This window comes from Prionailurus viverrinus, chromosome A2 (genome assembly GCF_022837055.1).
Source record: "Prionailurus viverrinus isolate Anna chromosome A2, UM_Priviv_1.0, whole genome shotgun sequence".
Taxonomy (NCBI): domain Eukaryota; kingdom Metazoa; phylum Chordata; class Mammalia; order Carnivora; family Felidae; genus Prionailurus; species Prionailurus viverrinus.
The window spans coordinates 33,664,502-33,689,774 of record NC_062562.1 but is presented as its reverse complement, the minus strand read 5'-3'; the positions used below and the strand labels follow the sequence as shown (position 1 = coordinate 33,689,774).

General features: G+C 39.3%; 1 protein-coding gene across 4 annotated transcripts; it reads right to left on the bottom strand.

Annotated features, from left to right (window-relative positions):
* Positions 1-1,956: 1,956 nt before the first annotated feature.
* Positions 1,957-18,353, bottom strand: KBTBD8 (kelch repeat and BTB domain containing 8). Of its 4 annotated transcripts, XR_007150390.1 has the most exons (5): positions 18,266-18,353; positions 17,474-17,684; positions 12,525-13,639; positions 6,117-9,283; positions 1,957-2,386 (listed from the first exon to the last, which is right to left on the bottom strand). XR_007150390.1 is itself a non-coding variant. In XM_047850295.1 (4 exons), the coding sequence occupies exons 1-4, from the start codon at positions 18,279-18,281 to the stop codon at positions 8,820-8,822; spliced, it is 1,806 nt and encodes a 601-aa protein (XP_047706251.1). In that variant the 5' UTR covers positions 18,282-18,353; the 3' UTR covers positions 5,667-8,819. The 4 variants fall into 4 exon arrangements, 3 of the variants coding, with proteins under 3 accessions (XP_047706251.1, XP_047706253.1, XP_047706252.1); XM_047850295.1 differs by lacking the exon at positions 1,957-2,386 and having other exon boundaries at positions 5,667-9,283; XM_047850297.1 differs by lacking the exons at positions 1,957-2,386; positions 17,474-17,684 and having other exon boundaries at positions 5,667-9,283; positions 18,266-18,299.
* Between the last annotated feature and the right edge of the window lie 6,920 nt (positions 18,354-25,273).

The following is a 25,273-nucleotide window of genomic DNA, read 5'->3' as shown; positions in this document are numbered from 1 at the left end:
AAGGAAGGAAGGGGCAAGATACAAATTACCAGCATCAGGAATAAAAAGGGGTTAATCACTACTGATTCCCTGGACATTAGAAGAATAAAGGAATAAATACTATAAACCACTTGACGCTCAACTTTATATTGTAGATGAAATGAACCAATTTCTTGAAAAACTCAAAACTTAACAAAGAATATATAGTCTGAGTAACCAACCCAATAACTATTAAAGAAACTGAATTAATAATTAGTAACTTTACAAAATTAAAGCATCGAGCCCAGATGGTTCCACTTATAAATTCTACAACACATTCAAGGTACAAATTATACCATCATTCCACAATCTCTTCCAGAAAAATGGGATAAAAATAAAATCTTCCTAACTCTTACTAAGACACCAACATTACCCTAATCTTAAACACAGAGAAAAACATTACAAGAAAGAAAAACTACTGACTGATTTTTCTCCTTAGCATAGAGTCAAAAACTCTCAACACAATTTAAGCAAATCAAACCCCACATTGTATAAAAACATACATCATAACCAAGTGGGGTTTATTCCAGATATGTAAGGCTAGTTCAACATTTGAAAAGTCAGTGAATATAATCCACCATATCACAGGCTAAAGAAGAGAAGTATTATCATAGAAATTATAAAAAATGTGTAAAACAGCTTCATGAAAGTAGATGGGAGGGAGAGGTGTCGACCTGAATAAGTCTAGAAATGAATGGAGTCAGTAAGTGTGAAGGCAAAAGGACTGTACTCTCACTGATAAAGTGACTTTCCATGGGAGTGTGGGTGAACAATCCCTACAGCACTCTATGTATATACTAGAACTGAATAATTAAGTAAATGGATGGTGGATGGTGGCAGCCGGGTTAAAGTACATACACGTTCTTACTTCCTTATCTAGTCGGCTGAGAGGTTCTAGAAACAATATCACAGTAGCAACAAGCGCACCTAACGCCCGCATCTTGGAGAACAACAACTGGAGATACTTGGGAAAATGGATTTGGGGGCTGGGGAAGGAAATATACAAGATGGGCCTGGAGCATCTTGCAGTGTCAAAAATAGACACTCCCCCCCCCCTTTTTTTTTTTTAAATAAACCAAAAACATTTATTTTGATGGGAGTAGGTCAGAAGGGCACAGGCCCCAACTGAAGAGCTCCCGATGGCCAAAGCTGTTAACAATTTGAAAATAAAGTATTAGTGGATTATAAGCCTAAGTATAAATTAAGTATTCATGAGCCCATACTGATATAAATGGATAAATAAATAGAAGAATCCCAAATAATTTATGTAGATGCCCTACCCCCAAGAGATGGCGAGTAACTCTGCTCTCCTTACGTGTGGGCTTTCCATAGCGACTTCCTTCCGAAGGGTACAGTATGGAATAGGGAGGGAATAACTTCACAGTGGGGAAACCTAAGAAACACTGTCCCAGCCAGGTGATCAAGGTTCACATCAACAGTGGTAAGTCAGATTGAGAGTATATACCCTTAATAAGCTGTGACAATGGTACTTTTCCTCTGTGGTCTTCCTCCCCACAATACATAACCCCAGTCTAATCATGTAAAATAAAAAAAGCTGACAGATGCCAATTAAGGAGCATTCTACAAAACATCTGACCAGGAAGTACTCCTCAAAACTGCCGAAGTCATCAAAAACAAAGAAGGTCTTGGGCGCCTGGGTGGCTCAGTCAGCTAAGCATCGGACTTCAGCTCAGGTCATGATCTCATGGTTCATGGGTTCAAGTCCCACATCAGGCTCTGTGCTGACAGCTCAGAGCCTGGCTCTTGCTTCAGATTATCTCTCTCTCTCTCTCTCAAAAATAAATAAAGTCTAAAAAAATATTTTAAAAAAGTCGATCATATGCTAGACACTTTTCCTGGTCCTCCAGACACATTGCATAACAAACCAACTTGGTGCCTGTCCTCACGGAACTTACTGTTCGATGGGGAACCAAACAAAAAGTCATGGGAAGAGAACCACTTTGGATGGCGTGATCAAGCATGACAGGGCATTTATTTTAGCTAGGATTATCAGGGAAGATTTCTTTGAGACCTGAAAGATGAGAATGAAATAGTTATGCAAAGAACAGGTGAAGAGGAGTCTCCATGTACAGGAAACAATATGAACAAAGTTCATAATATCGGGAGAGCCTTGAGGAATTGGAGGAATGGCCAGTGTCTTCACGTTGGGCTTTTGCAGAAGCCAGTCCTGAGCAAGTATTTGATTGCAGGTCCAAGGAAGGATTTGAGTGCCAGTAGTTGGTTCATTGAGGGGAGGTGGGATGTCCCAAGAGGCAATGGTAGGAGGGCCGGAAAGTGAAACAGGGAAGGTGTGATATCAAGCCGGTTACTTTCATGGTCAACTAGGATTCGTTTGCACTGAGGAACTCTAGGAGACAGTAGAGAACATGTGTCACGTATTCCACCTGTAGAAAGAAGCTGGGATTTTATCGACCAGTCCCAACAGGAATTGGGTGCAGTCTAGCCCTCCGGGGTGTTAACTCTGACACTGCCAGCCTGCCTTACAGTGGACCAGGCAGGGTCCAACCGCCAGCAAGAATGGGATTTCTATGCCACTCGGGGCCAGGCACAGACAGGGATCATAGCTGGAATCACTCGGGGATGGGGTTTTGTCAGGCAGGTATGGCGGTAGTAAAAAGAGACAAGGTAACTGAGCAAATGTAAAATGACATTATTCTGAGTGAATCATGGAATTGCACTTGACTAAGTTCAGGAAAGGTCCCCAATAGGGACTAATGGATAGTAGAAAAAGCAGTGGGTCCATGGGTTGGCATCTCAATGAATCCCCAAACCTGGTAACAGGGTTCTTGAGCAAGAGAGTTTCAACAATAGAGGTGGTGGCTGTGAGATGTTTATTGCATACTTTTTGCCATTTTACTAATTTAAAATACATGATTGAAGAGTGGAAGTAAATATTGTGTCGTGGTTACCTAGTCATACTGGACTGTGCTCCCCCTCAGCAGTCATAAAACACTTCCCACTTTCACAGATGAAAATTGTGCCTTTATGGCCTAGCAAGTTAAATCTCTAAATGTTTACTTTGTGACTGTGCTTTTTCTTGTCTCTGAAATGCCAGCCATATTGATTCACCTGTAGGCGTGTGTGCAACAGCTTGCTTGTGTATACACATGGTATCTGGGCTAACACAGGTTACCAAAAGAGAAAGGAAAACCAGCAGACTCATGAGCCAGAGACCCAACTTTCTAGGTTCTTGAATCTTCTACCAGAGAGATACAGGTAGTCAAAATCGAGTATGGAGAATGAGAATTAGGGACTCACTAGAACTGGCGTAGTTAATGCTACCTCTTCATGTTTATATTGAAAAGCACTTGAACTCTGTCTACCAAAGTTCTAAGTCAAGAGGTTTTAGTATATCCTAGAAGCATAAATGATGGGAAAATACTTTTCCCTCCACTCAAATCCATTATATAAAATGCCAGATTTCACTTCAAAAAGACTAAGCAGATGTCATTTACATCATTGCTCCGAAGATTTAGAGATACCAGATCACTTACTTTTTGTATTTGCAAAGAATTTTTCAATAAAAACCACTGGCATACAAAACCAAGATTTTTAAATGGCAACTCATGGGCACTTGGGCGGCTCGGTCAGTTAAGCGTCTGACTTCGGCTCAGGTCACAATCTCGCAGTTCATGGGCTGGAGCCCCACATCATGCTCTCTGCTGCCAGCACAGAGCCCTCTTCAGATTCTGTCTCCTTCTCTCTCTGCCCCTCTCCCACTCTCTCTGTCTCTCTCTCTCTCAAAATAAACATTTTGAAACATTTAAAACATTAAAATTAACACGTTAAGTCATTTTAAGAACCAAAACAACAGTACTTCACAAGCCTTTACTTCTTGTTTTTCAGCTTACTTGAGGGTCAGAACTCATAACAGGAGTATATTAGCATAATGATATAAAAATGGGATATCCAGGTGGGGTGACAAAGAGAAGGTATTTTCCCACCTCATCTATTCCCTCATTGATGATCAATCACAGTTAAAAATTACAGTGGATATTTTATGTAACAGTGTTGTCTTAGAAAGTTGCTACCTCGGGGCGCCTGGGTGGCTCAGTCGGTTAAGCATCTGACTTCAGCTCAGGTCAAGATCTCGCGGTCTGTGAGTTCGAGCCCCGCATCGGGCTCTGTGCTGATGGCTCAGAGCCTGGAGCCTGCTTTGGATTCTGTGTCTCCCTCTCTCTCTGACCCTCCCCCATTCATGCTCTGTCTCTCTCTGTCTCAAAAATAAATAAACATTAAAAAAATTAAAAAAAAAAAAAAGAAAGTTGCTACCTCTTCTTCAGTTTTGTTTGCAACTAATGGAGCGTGTAGGAAATAGACTAAGGTCAAAGTGGAAATCTTTGTTCTAATCCCAGATGAACTCCTTATTAGTTAGATGACCTTCAGCAATTCACTTGATCTTTATGTTTTCTATCTGATGAAATAGGATTGTAGGGGTCCTACCACATCTCAGAGTTCTCTAAGATTTAACTGAGAATTCATTTCTTTTTTTTACAAACACTCATTGATTGCCTAGGGGCACCTGGGTGGCTCAGTTAAGCATCTGACTTCAGCTCAGGTCATGATCTCACAGCTCCTGAGTTTGAGCCCTGCGTTGGGCTCTCTGCTGACAGCTCAGAGTCCAGAGCCTGCTTTGAATTCTGTGTTTCCCCCTCTCCCTGCCCCTCCCTGGCTCATGCTGTGTCCCTCGAAAATAAGTACACATTAAAAAAAAATTTTTTTAAGAAAAACGTTAAAAAAAAAACCACTCGTTGAGTGCCTAGTACATGCTAGACTCAGATCCGAGGTGTATAATGAATAAAATGAATTCCTTGCTTTCATGGAGCTTACATTTCAATGGGGGAAGACAGGTGGTATGGGTGAGTAGAGTTGGAAGCAAAGTGTTCTCTTTTCCATAATGTGATCAGGGAGGTCCTGTCTGGAATTTTAATAGAGGCTTGAGTAAAGTGGGTTGTCAGGGCTTCCCTGGCTAAAAACACAGCAAGGATAAAGGCAGTGATGTTGGAAGGGCTTGGCCTGTCTCAGGAATGGCAGTCTGTGTGGCTGGAATAGAGTGAGCTGGTGGGATGTTACCTGAGGTCCAAGAGGTGGGGTTGTGAGGTGTCGATCATGTAAGGAAGGAGTCTGGCTCTCATCAGAAAGGAGATGAGAAGTCATCTCCTGGAGGGGTTTGAGCAGAAGAGGGACGTAATCTGGCTACTGTGTGGAGAACAGAACAGATTACAACCAGTCCAGGGTGACAGAAGGCAGACCAGTTCAGGAGCAGTGCATTAAGGTGGACAAGGTAGGCTAGTTTAGACTACAGTGATAATGGTGTTAATGGTACCTGGTCAGAGTCTAGGTGTATGTATGTGTGTATATATATATATGTATATATATATATATATATACATATATATATATACATTTTTAATGTTTTTATTTATTTTTGAGAGAGAGAGAGCGAGCGAGAGAGACAGCAGAGGAGGGGCAGTGAGAGAGGGAGACACAGAATCCGAAGCAGGCTTTAGGCTCTAAGCTGTCAGCACACAGCCTGACGTGGGGCTTGAACCCGCGAACCACAAGATCATGACCTGAGGCAAAGTCGGATGCTTCACCAGCTGAGCCACCCAGGCGCCCCCGAGTGTAGGTGTATTTTGAAGGAAGAGGCGACAGAATTTTCTGATGGATTGGATGTGAGGTGTGTGACAGAGGAGTGGAATAACAAAAGTTCAGGCCAGAACAAACGCATCCAAGGTATTAATGACCTAAGCAAGCTTGCTTTGGAGTTTAAAGAGCATTATATAAGGTGATATGAACTAGTTCATTTTGTCTCAGAGGCCAAATATTTGAGAGATTAAAATCTTATTCCATTCTACTACGACAGAAGGTATTTCATGTTTTTCACCAAATTTTAATTCTGTACAACTCCCTAGTCAGAGGTCCAGTGACAACAATGGTAGTTTTTAATCAGAAAAGGTTTTATTATAAGAAACAATGCCATCAGGTAAAAATGCAAAAAATTGTGCAATTATGGCAAAATGTTTAAAAATATCTACACATTTGCCCCCAAAGGACTACAGTACTTAACTACATACCTGAGCACTGAACATTGAATGCCATTTTAAACTGCTTCACGTCGGGAATCTGATTCCTTGCAGAGCACACCCTCTTTTCTTCATGCACCCATGAAATCAGCCTGATGCTTAAGCATCATCTTTGCAGGATAACAGAAAACAAAGATGGAAAATAAAGAATACGGTTCCTACTTTCCTATAACACAGTTACACCAAGTCCAGTTTCCAATGTGTAAAAAATACAGAGGAAAGTGCTACATACATTCTTCAAATGCAAAAACGAAGTTCAAGTGGGACTGGCATATGTTAGCCTAGATTTTAATTCTGTAGTCCCCATTGTGCCTTTTACTTTTATTCTCATCATCCTATGCAAATGTACCTTAAATATCTAAACACTACCCACACAAATTACTAATCTTAGTTTTCTAGGACCTCTTCTGAAATCATTTTAAAAGTGGCAAAATATCCCAGTTATATAATTTAAACAAATAGTTCTTCGTACAAAATTCAATATATATTCTACTCCTGTAGCAAATTCTAAGCCTTGGCTTTGACACACTATACTTAGATCACACCCCCGATATAAATTGTTATAGCAAAGGATCGACTGTTGTGCAGATGAACGGAATAAACCTACTGCAGAATTGACCACAGTATATTGTACCCCTATATGTCACACAGCACGGGTAAATTGCTAACTCACTGTTCTATGTCATGTTTTCAAGTAACACATTGTTCTAAATAAATACAGAAGATTGTCAAGAAGCGGCAGGAAATCTTAAGGTATTGAACAAAGCTTCCAAAAATAAATTACATGAACATCTCTTGCAAGTTAGGGATTTTTGTTTTGTCCTCCCGTCTGCGATGCAACACTGTAAAGATGCTTCAAAACACTCACAGCAAAAGCCCCCAAACAGCATGTAGATAAAGGAAAACAGAAGAAAAACTAGAGAGAAAAAAACAAGTGGTTGACAAAGTTTATAAAGAGATTATAGACATACTATCAAGGCCAATAAGAAACCACATATCCAACTTCCCCAAGACTTGATTTTAAAATGTTAATTCTATAAATGCTGTCCACTTTAAATTCTGCTTCAGAAAACGTTCCTTACTTGCAGAGGTCAAGGACAAGCGTTTGGAAAGTTTCTGAAAAACGAGGTATGTGAGGCAAAGAGGCAATGTTTCAAATTTGTTTCACAGTATCACATGACAATTTGTGCAAGAGTTTCTAATACAAACCATGCCAGTTTGTTTTCCTTAAGAGAATCAAAATATTCTACTTGAGGACAGACTCCGGGCTATCCATCTACTTTTTATCAATTATTCTAGGCATAGTAAAAAACAAGTCACTGATCCAAATATCCACCTTAGGTATGACCAATGAGTTGGTTTGTCCTTTATGTTAATAACTAACTGACTGTTAGAAATTCATCCGTTCAATATGAAAAGAGATTTAGTACCTATAATGCTATGGTTCCACTCACTCACCCTTTTCCTTCTCAGTCACCTTCAGCTAGAACAAGGTTTGCAATGTAAAAATATACATTACTATTAAGTGCAAAAATGGAAAAAAAAAAAAAGTGAGGTTTTAATGGTCATATGTAACTTAAAAGCCATTAAATTAGACCACCGAAGGAGTTCCATGTTTCTGGAAAACAAAAATGTAAAAGCAGGTGTAAAACTTCACATTATGCTCTGTGCAGAAGAGAAATAAGTTAACTTTCACTGTACCGATAATGAAGGGACAGGTGGAGGATGGAAAAGGAGGTCAGGCAACAAAATGGCCCGTGTTAGTGCAAACTGAGAGTAATGTTCTCACTATTCTGAGTCCAGTTAGATATCTTGCTGTCATGTAGGCAGAGAATCCTGTGAAACCACAAGAGTTCAACAGGGAAAGTACGATGCCACAAAACTAACAGGCCAATTTGAAAGGTAAGCATAGACTCAGACAATTTAAACCTATCTAGGTATACACATGAATTCACTTACACCAGCACCAGCCACCTGTGAATTTAAGCCCTTTTCGGGATTTGTAAATAATGAGACAGTGTGAGCACACGAAAAAGTTATCAACAAAAAAACTACTAAAAACTTAGCTTAACTTAAACTTCCGTGGGAAATAGGAAACAATCAGACGAAAAGCTCTAAGACGTATTTGTTTTCCTTCAGCCTACTCTAATAACATATTTAAATCTCAGTACACTTGAAAACAGTACACAAATGTGTGTGTGTGTGTATGTATATACATATATATATATATACATACTAAGAATGAGGGTCTAAGTTAGTGCTTCTCTGTGTTGGAGAGGTCACAGCTAAAGTCCTAGTGATATTGCCTCAAATTTTTACCCGTATTTAAAATAAAAAGTCACATCAAACTAGTTTGGATGTCTCTGACCAATAATACCCTAACTGCTCTTAAAAGAGTGCATAGTTGTTGATTCATCTGGTATCTCAGTGACGAATTATCACAAAATTCTAGAATGAAAAGGATTACTTTTATACCAGAAAAAAAAAAATGCTGATAATTGCACTTTGTTACCTTTTGCTTAATGAAATGAAAACATCACAAGGATGAAAAGAAATCCCTCCTACACCATAATCTTTAAGAGCACCCATTGCCATATATAAACTCTCTCAGCTTCTTAAATACTGACAGCACTTCTTGTATCATTGTTTCCCCAAGCCCAAGATGCCAGTGAGCTCACTAAGGCCTGCTACTCATTAAAGTACTTTCTGAAGACACTGAGGATAGAGTTTAGCAACAGCACATTCAAAATGCCGGCCAAGGTCCCAGAGCCGATCTGGGGTCTCGTACACTTTCATCCACTGGTCAGTGACGTCGTCATATTGGTAAAGGGAATTTTTCCTGCTGGTTCTGAAGACATGTTCTTCAACGGTCACTTGGGTAGCTCGAACAAATAAATGGAGTTTATTCTGGAAAAGTACCAGTTTAAGGTACGGATTTATGGACTCATCACATGGAAAGTCCTTCTTCCGAGTCCATTTATTGAGCTCAATATCATAGGCTTCTACAGTGAACATACGTTGATGATTTCCACAGGTTCCAGCTATGTAGTAGATAGAGTCCTTGTATACAGCTGCTAAGCCCTGGATTCTAGGCACAGTCATGGGGGTTAAAAAACCCCAGTAGTCTTTTTGAGGCTCATAGAAGAGGAAAAATTCTCCTAAAAAAACAGAAAGAAAAACAAGAATAGACATATATATATATATATATTTACATGTGTCTTTTTGGTTATATGTTGAAGAGCCTAATTTTCTAAATATTTCACTTTCTAAAAGATTTCTTGTATAATCTCCAGAGATACATTATTTAGTATAAAATAGTTTAAAATGTCTTCATTCCATGGCAGAACATAACACGTAATATTATAGTCAACCTGAATTGGGGAGGGGTTCGAAATAGGGAGGGAGAAGGAGTTACTTTGACTTGAAGACAGATAAGAATTGAGAGCTTGGCTCCATTTTTCTAACCAATGGTATATTTCAGAAAATTTATTTTAAGCCAGCTCTAAAAAAGCATAATTACTAATGGTTAGCCAGTACGATCAGAGTATGTATACAGCTTCATCATGAACAAACCACTATAAATTTATGTGCTAATTATTTAATTAGAAGGCAGCACACGGAATTGTTTAGATGTGTGTCTGCAGGCCATGGATATGTTTACTTTAGCACTGCCGTAATGCAAAGACAAATACTTAAGAGAAAAAAACATGGCTTTAACAAGGATAGAAAACATACATTTCATGGAGCTGAATTTGGGTCACTTTTAATTCTATTTTGATGACAAAAGGGTGTGCGGAGACAGACTGCCAATATAAAAATGTCCGCATGAATTTAACTAGCGAAGATTTACAAGAGTTTGGCTAACTATAACATTTGTATAAAATCCTTGATTTAAAAATCTGGACCCTTTATGAACAGATTATATGATACTCCAATAGCCACACATAGTACAGCATAAGCTTCTGACTATTTATGTCAACTTTATTTATATAAAGAGGCTTTGTTTAGATTAGAAATACCTACTTCTAAATTGAGCTTCCCCTTGAAAACTGAACTAGATTTACTCTTATCTACAGATTTAACGGACAACTCAGTAGTAGTGACACTATAATTTCCATTTTTCTTAGAGGAGCTTCTTAAACTACCACCTTTTGGTTGCACATCACCTACCCTCACTGACTTTTAACAGAATTCTTTTTTAATTTTTTTTTCTTTTTTTCATGTTTATTTATTTTTGAGACAGAGAGAGACAGAGCATGAACGGGGGAGGGTCAGAGAGAGACGGAGACACAGAATCCGAAACAGGCTCCAGCCTCTGAGCTGTCAGCACAGAGCCCGACGCGGGGCTCGAACCCACGGACCGGGAGATCATGACCTGAGCCGAAGTCAAACACTTAACCGAATGAGCCACCCAGGCGCCCCTTAACAGGATTCTTAATAATAGAAATGAAAACTTTCTGGGGCGCCTGGGTGGCTCAGTCAGTAAAGCCTCTGACTTTGGCTCAGGTCATGACCTCATGATCTCCCTCTCAGCCCAGAGCCCACTTCAGATCCTCTCTCTGCCCCACCTTTGCTCATACTCTTTCTCTCAAAAATAAACAAACATGTTTAAAAAAAAGAAAAGAAAAATAAATTAACACTAATGTGTACTACCTCTCTCCAATTTTTTTTTTTTTTTTTTTTTGAGAGAGAGACACAGCATGAGAAGGGGAGGGCCAGAGAAAGAGGGAGAGATAGAATCCCAAGCAGGCTCCAGGCTGTCAGCAAAAGCCTGATGCAGGGCTCAAACTCATGAACCGTGAGATTGTGACCAGAGCCAAAATCAGAGTCAGATGCCTAACTACTGAGCCACCCAGACACCCCCTACAAATTTCTTATAAAAAGGAAAGATGACAAACAAAGTAAATTTTTAAAATCTAAAGTCCTCTTTAAAAGCTTAACCAGTGAAAGGCAATTAAGAAAACTTTTAGAGTCTCAGATTCCTCTTACATAAAACATAATCTCAGGTTAAACAATGTTCATTCCAGCCCTGAAAATTCTATTAATTCATGATTACTTTGCTTTAGTATTTACATTAATACATAACCTTTACCTTACAACTGGGAATCTCTTAATTAATTATATCTCTACCAACTAACTGGTTAGCCAGCAAGACCAAAATATATGTAGAGAAATCTTCATCATATTGGAGGATATAACCTATGCAACCATACTGGACAGATTATGTATCCATTGTTATATTCCATTATTCACCAAGACCAATAAACCTATCCATGCCCATGTTCCTATTTAACTAAAATAAAATACTAGTTAGTTAATACTCCTTTTGGAGAATTAAAATGATATTAAAGTTTAAACAAATGGGTTCAGGCATTTTGTGTCAAATAAGGATGACAAGCAAAGAATATATTTTTTTAATGGTGTGACAGTGAAAAAAATCTTATGTATCTATACAGAATCATCCCTTTTTTCTTATTTTATTAAAGTAATAGTGTGAGGAAAACATGTATAAGCAATTAAGAAACACAGGAAGAGGAATAAAGATGTTGGTAGTATCATCATCGCATTCAACATCCAAGCAACTAAAATGTCTACGAAACCAAACACAGGGAAAACATTATTTATCACCAATTAGAACCTTTGATAAATTATCTTATTTCTACTCACTTGGTCATTCTTTCTACTACTGCTGCTACATCATCTTTACCAGAGTCCTAGCCTTCAGTAGTTCAAACAAAAAAAATGTTTAAAGCTAAGTAGATTTGATAGTCCCTCTTCATCTGTAATAGCAAACGCAAGAAAAAGTGGCATCCCAAGTTTTTCAGTGAAAAAGCTTAAAAACTTATTTTGAAAGGTATCACACACTGCGGTGAAATTAAAATCTAAAGACTGCAATTTCAAACTCTTTATAATTCCGTTTCATGACCTTGGCCATCCTAAGGTTGATCACAAAATTCTTCGTTCTTTTTTCTCTTTCAAACTAATCCACTAAGTTCCATAAAAAGTAGTTGCTACATCTCTTGATTATGTATTATGGAAGAGTAAAAAGACATGTATCAGACTTGCTCTCTTAAAGTCTTAAAAACGGCTCTGAAATAGTTTTCCCCAGAAGGCCAAACTAATACTTATCAGATTATGTTTTGAAAAATACTTATTCTACGTGATGTCAAAACACAGTAAGAACATAAAAACTTAACAGGCTCATTTAAAGATGCCTGCCTTTGTGGATGCAAAAGCTGACGGTCTTTAAACATCCTTTCTAGAATAGACTGTTCCCACCAACAGATTACGGTAAGAAAGCCAGAGGAAGTCCCCAGTGAACAAGAACAAGCACCTGTTTTAACAGAAGTAGGTTATTCTGCTACCCTCTCATGGAGAATAAACCACTCAGGCACCTACCCTGTAAGACATAGATCTTCTCTTTGTACTCCACAGCATTATGAAACTCCATGGCAACAGGCATCGCACAAACGCTGGTCCAACAATTCTCTCTGCTATCGTAGCACTCCACGGATTTTAGTGAGTTTCTCCCATCACCTTCGTAAACACGACCTCCAATCGCATACATCTTACCACAGCAATACACCAGTTTGCAGCCTATTCTCGCTCGCAGCAGGGGGGGCTTGGAGAGCCACCTGTTGGTGGAATGGTCATACATCCAGAAATCATTTTCTGCCTTATGGTCGATGGAGACCTCACTGCTGCTCGGCCTGTACCCTCCTGCAATGTAAATGTCATTGTCTGGTGATACGAGAATCCCCACTTCTCTTAGATCATTTGGTGGTTTGCATAGTTTAAACACTCTTCCCGTGACTGTATCTAGACAAGGCACTGTTTGCTTCTTTCCTGAGTGTTTGTGGGCAGCATCAAAACATATGATCATTTCGGAGGCAGTCATTCCAAGTCTCTGTGTGCAGCCATTGGTACTGGATGGGCCCTTTTCTACATAGCTTTTGGCTATAGCCTGTGCAAACTGAGGTGGAATTTTCTCTATAAAGGCATCCTCCATCAGAGGAAAACGTATGCATTTGGCAAAAATTTCTGGAAGGTGCCCTTCTCTTTCATCCTGTTCATGTTCAAACCACCTTACGATGCTTTCATAAACATGCTCTTCTCGGTCTACGTTTAAATCATCACTGTCTAATATACTTATCAGTTGGTCTTTCGTCAGCTGGAGAAACTCCTGTTCTTTGGTGACACACAGAAACTTCTTACGAATGTATTCTTTTGATCGATCTCCGAGTTCCTGATGACCATAATGATCAGCAAAGATGAAGACCCCAATAGAATTCTGTGGGTCCAAATGACTGATCATATACTTAGCACATTGGTCTTGGATGGAAGGAATCTGGAAGATACTAGCTGCAGTGAACAAGGCTTGAACATTGGCCTCTGTCAGAACAACTCTGGAGGTGTAGGCATAGTTCAACACTAAATCCATGGATTCAGCTTCAACACCAACTATTCGAACTTCTTTTTGAGTACTTTCTGTAAGGCCGCTAGTGAACATGGATCTAGGAAGGAAAGAGTGGTTAATAGTATATCTGCACTCCATATAAAAAATTATGGTGGCAAATTTTTGGAGGTATACAGTTACCACAGAGATAACCTTTGTAATGGAAAAAAATTTCCTAATGTGTTTCCTGATATTCCGAATGGGGGTAAAAGTTGATCATCTAGCATAAGGATTTAGCCTGCTTAATCTCGAAAATCCTACTCTGAGGGCCAGTCCCCTTTATGCCAACTCTGAGAAAAAGAATATACCTAAATAAAGCACACCGAAAGATGCCATGAAATATTCCAGGACACCTTACTTTCCTTGGAGTCCCTAGCCAACCTTCTTATCAGTTGCCTTAGGGACTTGAGATCTTAACTCACCAGACCAGTAAGAAAATTTAAGAATGCATGGAGGGTGTCAATGTAAGACACTGGCATATATAGACTGATTAAACTTTTCATGTCTCAGTGGAAATGTACAAGGCAACTTGTCCCCAAAATAGATCTTTAAAAATTTCATCTCAGAAAAACAGGATGTTCTTAAGAAGTTCATATTCTCTACCTACTCCCTTTATCTTTTGAATGCTTCCTTCATCATTGTAAGGAATATAAAGAACATCACTTCACTTTTCTTTCGACAGTGTGAAAACCTTTGCTTAAAGAAATATACTCAGTTTTCTCAAAGGTACCATATTTTACCCAGGTATATCTGAATATAAATAGATTATAGTAGGCTCAATATAATATGTACTTTTTTTTTTAACGTTTATTTATTTTTGACACAGAGAGAGACAGAGCATGAGCAGGGGAGGGGCAGAGAGAGAGGGAGACACAGAATCTGAAACAGGCTCCAGGCTCTGAGCTGTCAGCACAGAGCCCAACATAGGGCTCAAACTCATGGACTGTGAAATCATGACCTGAGCCGAAGTCGGACGCTTAACCGACTGAGTCACCCAGTGCCCCATGATACGTACTTCTAAAGAGAGTTTAAGAATTAATTCTTTGGAGACGACGGTTTTGAAAATCCCAAGCTTTTGCCTTTGAAAGCAGACTTTCTTATCTACTTACTTCCCTATCTATCTATCTATCTATTTATTTATTTATTTATTGTAAATATCTGCATTTGTGGGCTCTTCTTGGCCAAAATATTAAGTAGCCAGAAGTCTAACTCTGTATTTAAGTGTTATTAGTCGTGTATACATATCATTTGCCTTTTTTTCCCCTCCTTTAAGGCTTCTTCCTGGACTGCTGTTAAAATTAAATACAAAAATCAAATCAAGGTTCTTTGAAAAAGATTTTACGAAAAGGGCTGTTTGCCCTTGGGTGCTTAATAGATGTCTATTGAAGAAATCAACCTAACATTTGTGATAAAGTCGTTGATACAGTTCTAGGCCCTTCTCATTTTACAATGCTAGGTTGTAAAAAAAATATCCTTAACTAGTTAATTTTAAGATACAATGAGAAACACTGGGTATATACCTGGGTACAAGGACCCAGCTTGCTGCCTGGGTTCACCACCTCTGAGTCCTATTTTGGCTTCTACAATGTAAATCTTAAGTTTAAGATCAAATGGGCTTTTTTTCATGAGTGAAAACTAGATGTCCCAATGTAGGAGCTGGTTTTCCAGTTCAGGTGCTGAAACACCCAGCTATACAGCTACCAATTAAAAAGAAAAATAAAGCCTTTCATTAGGCAAAGATTAACTCCCAAAGGAGAACATTACCACATACCCCTTTATCATGGGAACTCTGCTGACTTGAATAGGCTGGCCTCACACACAGGAGCAGTGTGATACCTGATGGGTTCTCTGTTCTACTAGGTTCTTTCTGGAAATGCCACATAAAGATGGAGCATTTCCTCACACAAAATCCTGAGCAGCAGGAAGTTTCTAATGATCATGCAAATTTTAATTCTGACAGGTCACTGGGATCGTGACACAACCATGCCAGATTTCAAGCTATTCTTATTTTTCCAGCAGTGATGCAAGACTTAGAAACTATTAAGTATGTCTTCCTCGATTTCACATAAGGAGCAGCACCAGTGCCAAGAAATTTCTGTACAAATAGCTCTTGCAAGAGATAAGAACCTAATCCTTAAGTTTTCTAGCCAAATACCTTCATCTGAATTCACCTCTCTTATGCTTAGAAACTTTTCCAAGCATTTCCTTAATTTCTTATAATTAAGAAAATCTACTATAGCATATTTCTTTTAAGGTGATTAGTCCAAGTCTTCAGAACTAATTTTAATTAAGTATAAAATTTAAATGATACAAGCCAGAGTATAAAATTTCAGTATCAAATATAGACATTTTCACTTTCAAGTTTCAATTTTTTTTAACCATTCAAATTTAACATACAATAGAAATTTCTGAAAGGCAACTTCAAAGAGGACCCACTCCTGTTTGTTAAAAGTCATGATAGTGACTAAGAAGCTTGGCTCTAGAATCAAATCCAGCCTCTGCCACTTAGTAGCTAGATGACTTAGGCAGTTCATTTAACCTCCCCGAATCTCAGTTTTTCACATTTAAAATGGAAATAACTGTACAGAGACAGGACTGTAAAGACATAAAAAACAATGTAGGTAAAGTAAGCTTAGCCCGAATTTGATCAGTAGTAACCGGGACATATATTTAAATCCATGGATGAACTAACCATGTCTAACGGAGAGTCCGGACAAGCAAATCTCCCCAGGCAGTTTCCATTACCAGGCCCAACTTCCTACCTTCTGTGCATATCAGTTTCTTCTTTTTTCCTTCCAGCTCACTGCCTCATGATGGTTAATACTTAACAGTCCAATGACCTATCCCTAGGCAAGTCTTAATGGTTACATCATAAGCATCAGGCTATGAAGCGACTATATTTAACCCAGTATTCTGAGAAAGAGGAACCAGAAACTACGGTCTGGAACGCTACACTGAAAAGCACCCTGAAAAAGAAAAACAGCACTTTTAGACCGTAGTTGAGAAAATTAGTTCACTGTCTTTCAGACACTATTAGTGAACACTGAAAGGCTTAAAAAAATGAGCACTTGAAACCAAGGAAGTTAAACTCAAGCAGGAAACTGTATCAGTGATCTTGTCTTAAAGTAGGAAATTCTTTGTTAGATCCAGGTTTTAAAACTGTACTGCTGTAACTTTTTGATACCCAAAGAAGAATGCAATGAAAATGAAAACTTCACTTAAAAACACTTCTGGAAATCTTGGAAACGATCATGAGTCTGGAGCCTAAGATAACGCAGAAACTGTATTTCACTCATTTTATTTCATTGCTTTGACCCCTGTGGCGTTAAAACAAACTACCGAATGGTAATTTGTTTCCCAAGTTACGTGCTGGTAAGTTTTAAATTCTAAGAGTTACAGGCACCGGAGAAATATGTGTCATGGTTGGAGTTTTGGAACAAATACTAGATCAGCACTGTCCACCCAAACTTTTATCTGGGTCATACAACTGGCAGCTCCTACCTCCACGTGGCTACTGAGCACTTGAAATGTGGTTAGTTTGCCTGAGGCACTGAATTTTTTATTTTATTTAATTTAAAACAATGACATTTAAAGAGCTGCATGTGGCCTGTGGCGGCCATGCTGAGCAGCCCAATTCTAGATTTTGTAGTTATGTGCCAGAAACAAACAAAAATATATTCACTCACTTAAAAACCAACCACCTGAATTCTAGAAGAATCCATCAAGTCAAAAACAAGGGCTTAATAAAATAGGGCCTGTTACTTATTTTAAGGAAACAAACTCGCGGGTTTCATTTCATCGTCTCACCTCCGTTTTGTAATCAAGTGGGCAATACTGAGGGACAAAGGGAACTCCGTGCGGACATCGACAGAAGTTTCTACCATCATCATACCTGAAGTAAGGGCTGATTGCAGCAAGAACGTTTCTATGACAGGAAAATGTTTTCCCGTGATCCACTTCCACTACAATGTCTGTCAACTGTCCTTCATCGTACATTGTTTTGAGTTGCTTAAGAATACTGCACGCATGGAAGGGGTCCATGGCATCATTGGCTGTGTCTGAAGATGGAATCCCATTCGGTGTTGGGGAAGACTTACTTAAATCTAGGAGAAAAATCGTACAACCACAAGAAGTTCCGAGCCAGTTACGGCGTTCACGCTCCCCCCGCCCCTAGAAAAATACATATTATGTGTAGAGACATACACCATCAAAAGGGACCGCGGGGTAGGATCTGGGAGAGAGAGAGAGAGAGGGCTGCGATGCAAGTTCAAGCCCCAGCCTGTTCCTCCGGGAGCCCGGCGAGCCCGAAGCCCCGTGCTCGCCGAGGGACTGTGCCGGCAGAACAGTCTCGGCGTCTGCGGCGACTCCGCCGAGAGCCAGAACGTCCCAGCCGAGAGCGGAGGGCAGCAGCCTCACGAGGGAAGCTCGATGGATGGCGGCCGCCAGTGCCCCCTCAACCGCCTGATGAACGCGTCGGGGTGGCGGCGGGTACCCGGCCTCCCCATCGCTGCCCAGCCGGACCGCCCACCGCCCTCCACGCCATCCATCCTCCCTCCCCTCATCCCTCTCCACCTCCCCATCCTTCCCTCCGGCTCCTCGTCGCCACCTCCTCAGCTCGCAGTCTAAGCCTGGACCCTGGCCCACCTCCCCCCTAACACACCTCCCTAGCCACCACACGACCCACCTGCCGACGCGGCCATTTCTCTACGGGGCCCGGCTCCAGCTATTTAAAGAGGAAATGTCATTTCGCTTCTCTCGCTCCCGGGTTCCGGCTCTTCTTAGCTTCACCTGGCCAATGGGGTGGCCTAGGCATCCGGCTCCGCCCCCAGCCTCCGAGTTCCATGCTCCGATTGGCCATGAAGTGCGCAAGGCGCTTCGGGGAATGTAGTTTTATTGCCCCCGCTCCCGCGTGGTCCGAGTAGGGCGGAGGCTCAGGCCGGTGATTCCTATTGGCTGGTTCTGGCGGAGGTGGAGAGCTGGGAACTCGCCAGCCTGTGTCTGTGGGGCGTGCAGAGCCTGCCGGGAGAGGTAGTCTTCTGGCTGAGGAGAGCTGTCATTCTGAGGGGCTGGGGTAAGGAAAGCTCTTGAAGTGCACATTTCCCCCATTTTAGGCCCCTCTCCAGGCCCGGCTCTTTTTTTTTTTTTTTTTCACCTTTTTTCTTCATTCCCTAAACCTCTCGCCAGTGACTAGCTTCCGGTCTGAGAGCGGGCTCTGCCTGAGGGCTGTGAAACCAGAAAAATTTGGAAATGGACAAGAGGGCTGTTGTCCAAAAATGCGAAGGAAATCTGACACTCCACCCTGAAGTAAAATATCAGGAGGCCCCAAAGCAAGCCATCTCTGATGAGTCACCTGTGACACCCAATTGAAATAGCATCGCCTTGGCCGAGTGCTCTGGTTTCTACAGATTAATTGGTCTGGTTACAACGGCTGCTCAGGATCTTTAACTCCCACTCATGCCTTGCTTTTCTCCAACACCCAGAGAACACCTGTTCCACTTTTAAGAGGGCGTGAACAGTCTAGAGGGATTCAGGATGCTTTCCTTTTTGCTCCTGGGAAATGGAGAAGTTAAGATACTGAATGGTCTGAGATTTCCTTTGAAGAAATATTGGAGGGTGCCCTGAGCCTGAGCCAGGGATCATTACTGAAGCCCTGGCTCTTTCCTTACTAAATATGTGAACTTAGATAAGACCTTTTAAATCTGGGGCACTTAGCTATTCACCTGTACCATGTGAATTACAACTACTATTCATTCCATCTACCCCATAGCCTACAGGCCTTTGGAAAGAAAGCAGAAATTTTACAGTTGACACGTTTTGATTTACTTGTCTTGTGTTTCTAGCGTCTAACAGGGCGCCTGGCACATGATAGATTCTTAATGTTTTAAAAACAAATGTAAGGCACAGGTGACCTCACATTGGAAATGCTATTTGTAGACCTTTGAAACATAAGGAAGTATCACGAGTGAATGGGAAGGAATTCTTAGTAGAGATATAGATATTCTGTGCGCATAGCTTTTCTAACACTGGAAAGATCAAAGAGTTGAGCTTCTTGATAAAGGATTTGGAACTTAAGTTGTGACTGAGAAAGAAAGAGAATGATGAAAAACAATCCGGTTCTAGCTCTGCTGAAAAATTTAGAGCTCGAAATAGTATAATCCCATGCAAGTTAACAAGAATTGGCATTTCCTTGGGGCTGGGTGTACAAACATTGATGTCTACACTATGTCTACACCCTGACTGTACCCTGTATACCCTGTCTGCACAGCTCTGCATGGATAAAATTGATTTAAACTTGATACTCAGAACTTTAAATTTCCATTTTATTATGATCTCAGTGCTGTTGCTTTGTGACTTATGAAAATACTGGAGGTTTCACTCACCGTATTGAAAGTATTAAGACAAAACTGGCATCAATCCTTAGGGATTTAGCAAATAAAAATAGAGGACACGCAATATTTACAACATAAGTAAAATATTTGTTACCGAAAATTCAAAATTAATTGGGTGTTCTGCATTTTATCTGGCAACCTTTTCAAATATGTTAAAATATTGATTTCCTTTTTTTTATGCATTATTTTTTGAAGTATCTTTATTTATTTTTTGAGAGAGTGAACACTTGCACACAAACAGGGGAGAGGCAGAAAGGGAGAGAGAGAACCCCAAGCAGGCTCAGCACTGTCTGCACAGAACCCACACGCGGCTTGAACTCACAAATTGTGAGCTCATGACCTGAGCAGAAATGAAGAGTCAGACATTTAACCAACGCAGCCACCCAGGCGCCCCTAAAATATTAATTTTCTTATGTTTTGTTTTTGTCCTCATAAACTATCTAAGCCTTGAGAAATTTGGCCCGTTTTCTTTTTCATTTAATTCTCACCTAATTAACAAATAGACTTGGCAATACAGTTTAATTGATTCAAAGAAAGCTTTTGATTCTTTGACCCACAAAAATTTCTGAATTTCTAGGTGGCAGGATACAAAGAACAAAGGCCAATCTAAATATAAATAGGAGAAAAAGTGAACATTTACAATTGCAATGTTGCCGTTTATATGACACTGTAAATAGTCTCCATTCTACTGGGCAGATGGCATTACATAGTAAAGATTTCATCATCATTAGAAATGCATTAAAAAAAAGAAGAAGAAGAAGAAGTAGGGGGGTGTAAAAATTGAGCCAGTAGTCCCACATTACTCATTCTCAATGATCTTTAAGAATACAAAGGGGATTTTGTTTCAGGGTTGATACTAAACAGCCAAAGTCTACAGCTTTGTTTTCAAATAGCTCTAATTTGTAATTTTATAAGAACTTACTGCCAATCTAGAAAGGCAGCCCCAAAAGTAAGCCAGTTTTGTTAATGCCTTAAGTACTATATTTTCATGTGAAGCATTTTCTCATATATTTATAATTTAAAGTAAAATTTAGTAAGGATGGAAATTGAAAAAGCAAACCAGATACTTGAGCGACCTATATTTAGTTCAAATGAGACACTTAGAGCTTAATTATTTTAATACTTAATTATCTAGGAACCAAAAGGAAAGAAGTTTGCTATAATCATGGTTGTTTGAGAAAAAAGTCCTTACGTTAAAACTCTAGCAAAGATGAAGTATTATGAAAGCAGCCAATTTGGAAAATGAGAAAATTGCACAGTTGCCTTGTTTTGTTTCTTTTTTTTTTTAATGCTTCTACTTTAAGAGAATGACTTTCAGAAATTATCAGCTGTGCCCAGGCTACTGTTGATAATAATACCACACAACACAAGAATGATAGCAGCCCTGATGAAGAAGGTATAAACGAAAATAGGACATCACCCTGCAAATCGATTCTGCTGTTTTCCAATTTCCCTGTTCAGTACTGGTTGAGGCTGTGAAATTGACCAGAGTAATATAAAATGAAAGTAAAGAGAGAATACCTGTGACTGCTACCTTTTAACAAATGACATCCTTCTGTATGTATCCTTCTCAGGCTATAACTACAGCAAAATGTGACATTTGTACTTGCTAACAACTTTTATGTTGGCTGAATTAATGCTTTATATTTGTATTTATTTTTTTAGTTTTTATATATAGAGAGAGCACAAGCCAGGGAGAAGGGCAGAGGGGGAGAGAGAGAATCTTAAACAGGTTCTACGCTCAGCATGGAGTCCAACTCGGGGCTTGGTCCCATGATCCTGGGATCATGACCTGAGCCCAAATCAAGAATCATGTGCTCAGCTCACCGAACCACCTAGGTGCCCCTGAATTAATGCTATAAATGAAGCAACAAAAGCTATTGTTTGCATATAAATTTAATACTGAAAAAAGTGGTTTTTTTGTAATGTCTAAAGCCTGATACTTTTCATATGATTTTGTTTCTTTTCAGTTCAAAACTCTAAAGAGATATTAACATCAGGTTTATTGATTGTACACTACTGGCCTTTGTTGTATTTTAATGTTTTAAATTTATTTTTAAGTCATCTCTACACCCAACATGGGACTCAAACTCATGAGCGAGATCAAAAGTTGCATGCTTTTCACACTGAGACAGCTAAGCACCCTATATTTCAATTTTAATTCCCTTGAAGTGATGTGAGGATTCAACATGATATTAACTAGAAGACTGCCTTTTGTGAATCACTGAATTTGACCATACAGAGGGATATTAAAACACACTGATTTGTCTTTTAAGTATTTGGAATTTAGCATATATATGAAAAACAAAAGACTGTAAAACTAGTGGCAGGCACATGCAATTCTCCCAAGATATTTATTACCATTCCCCAATCTGCATTCTGGGCAGGCACCGTATAAAGTAATATTCCTGAAATCAAAAACAATGGGGGAGGGCCCTGTGGGAGGTGATTTAGGTAAAGAGGGTGGAGCTCTCATGAATGGGATTAGTGCCCTTATAAAAGAGACCCCAGAGGGTTTCCACCCTGTGAGGGCAGGTAGAGAAGACAATAATTCCACGAACAGGATAGGAACCTCGCTAGAAACAAAACCTGCCAGAGCCTTGATCTTAGATTTCCCAGACTTCAGAACTGTGAGAAATTTCTACTGCTTATAAGCCACCTAATGTATGGTATTCTGTTACAGCAGCCTAACTCGACTAAGGTGTGTGTGTGTGTGTGTGTGTGTGTGTGTGTGATATAAGGTATATATAGGAATATATACATATATGATTTTATCCATATACATATACATTTTATCCATTGAGATAAAACATGAAAATTCACATTTTCACATAAAACTCGACTAAAAAAATGAGGACTGAGGGCAGCCCTAGTTGGAATAAAAGAAGCCTTTCAGAAAATTGATGAGATTTTGTCCAGCTGGTGTGAGATTTCAGCTAGGCACCAAAGGAGGATATACCACAGAGATATTCACAAAAGGGATAGAGTATGTTCTTACCCATTTGCTTTATCTTGTCTTGACACACAAGGTAAAGCATTAATTCATCCATACTTTAGTATTGATAGGGCTTAATTCAGGGCTTGAACAAGGATAAGAAGTTCATGGCTATGTGTCACCTACATTATTTCACTGAATTTCATGTTTTAATTAAATAGTATAAGAACAGTGTTACAAATGAAAAGACTAATGAGTGGAGAACTTAAATAATTTGTCCATACTCAGACAGAGATCTTTGGCTCTAAAGCCAACTCTGTTTTGATTACAGTATATAAAGGTCCCTAGGAATAAGACAGAGTATTGAAAATAAGATGTTGTAGAATTTTTTTCTCCTTTAAACAGGTCTTGGTCTGTATCAAATCATAGTCAAATAGTATCTCCTAGTATTTATCAAATGGACAGTACTATTGGTGTAGGTTTGAGATACTTTCATGCCCTAAGAAATGGAAAAAAAATTTAAAGTCACAGGGGAAATAATCACACTGTTAAAGTAATTTGACTTTGTCAGACTGAACTGATAGATTTAAAGGTATAATAACTTAGTATTTTTTATCTTTCCACTAAATAATTAAATAAAATGCTTAAATATGTATAAATATGATTAATCATTAATATTTATTAACTTGACTATTTTTCACCATTCTACTGCAAGATTGAATTATTTTACAAGACTGGAAACTGAATGGAATTACCATACTGGACCCTTGAGTTATTTGATAATATTTAAGCTTAGAATCTGTGTGACAGTCAAGGCCACAGTCAAATGTGAGACTTCAACACCCTTCCCTGCTTGAAGATGAGCTTATAATCCAAATGGAATGAATGGAACTAAACAACAATTGTTGATTTTCTCTAACCTCAGTCATGATCTGAATTTTTTTTCTCTGAAGCTTACAGATTCACAAAAAAGCCAAATGGGAGGGAATATCAGAGGGCAGTAGTCGTCAGCATGTAGACACAGGAAATGAAACTCGGGCAGGATCGGCATCAGAAACAGGAAAGGAGTACATTAAACACAGCAGAGAAAACACAGAGGATAAGGAGTTAATTGTACTTTAATCCCCCAAACTATCAATATTTATAAAGCAAATGTGTTGGTGTACCGCAGTAATTTCAGGGATATTTAATTTTTATTTCTGTTTGTTGTATCACAGGGTTTCTGAATCTCTGCATTACTGACATTTGCAGCCAGATAACTCTTTGTCATGGTGGGGTGTTCTGTGCATTATCAGATACTTAGCAACACCAACACCCCTGGCCCCTACCCATCAGATGCCAGTAATGCCTCTCACAAAGATGTGCCAACCAAAAATGTCCCCAGAGATTCTCAAATGTCCCTTATGGGGAAAGTTGTCCCATGTTGAGAACCACTAAATAATTAAATTAAATGGTTAAATATGTATATATATAATCATTGCAGATAATGACAAATTAATTTTTATTTTTCATGGCATATTAACCCGTTTGCAGCTTACTCATAGATAAACCTGATCAGGAATCTGGGATGCAGCTAGAGTAAAAGCCTGGTTTGTGAGCATAATTCGTTCCGGAAACATGTTTGTAATCCCAAGCACTCGTATATCGAAGCGAATTTCCCCATAAGAAATAATGGAAACTCAGATGAGTTGTTCCACAACCTGACAATATTCATATAAAAGTGGCTATAATACTGTAATGTCATACAAAATAATAAAGAAAATACACAATATAAAAAAATAAAGTAACCTGCACTTACCTTTGAAAACCTTCGTGGCTTGTGTGAGGAAGACGAGAGAGGTAGGTTATTGTTTAGGATAACTTTCACTATCACTTATGGAACCACTGCTCTCTCTTGGCTCAATGGAATCTTTTTCTGCATTGGGGCCATTGTGTATGCTCACACAAATGTGTGATAAACTCTTAGCATATACTGTATTTAATGTAACTGGCAATAAGGCAGCCAAAGAAAAGCTCTATATCTGCTGGCAGCCTGACCTAGAATGAAGCAAAGCTTCCCTTGTATGGAAGTGAAGCTTACTCTTATATGGAAAAGCAAAGGACTGTCTATAGGTGCTTTGAAGTGACAGAAAATACACTTCCAACATTCTGAAAAATGACTGATATCTGCCAAACACTGCGGTTTGATACCAAGCGTCCAAGCATGGGAGTCAAGCACCCACAATCCTGCATAGGGAAAGAGAGAGAGAGAAAGGGAGGGAAAGAGAGAGAGGAACCATTGGCTCAGCTATGATCATGTGACGTTCCATATCACCGACAACTTCTATTGCAAGACATGGCTCATTTTATCAAGTTCAAATTTATTAGA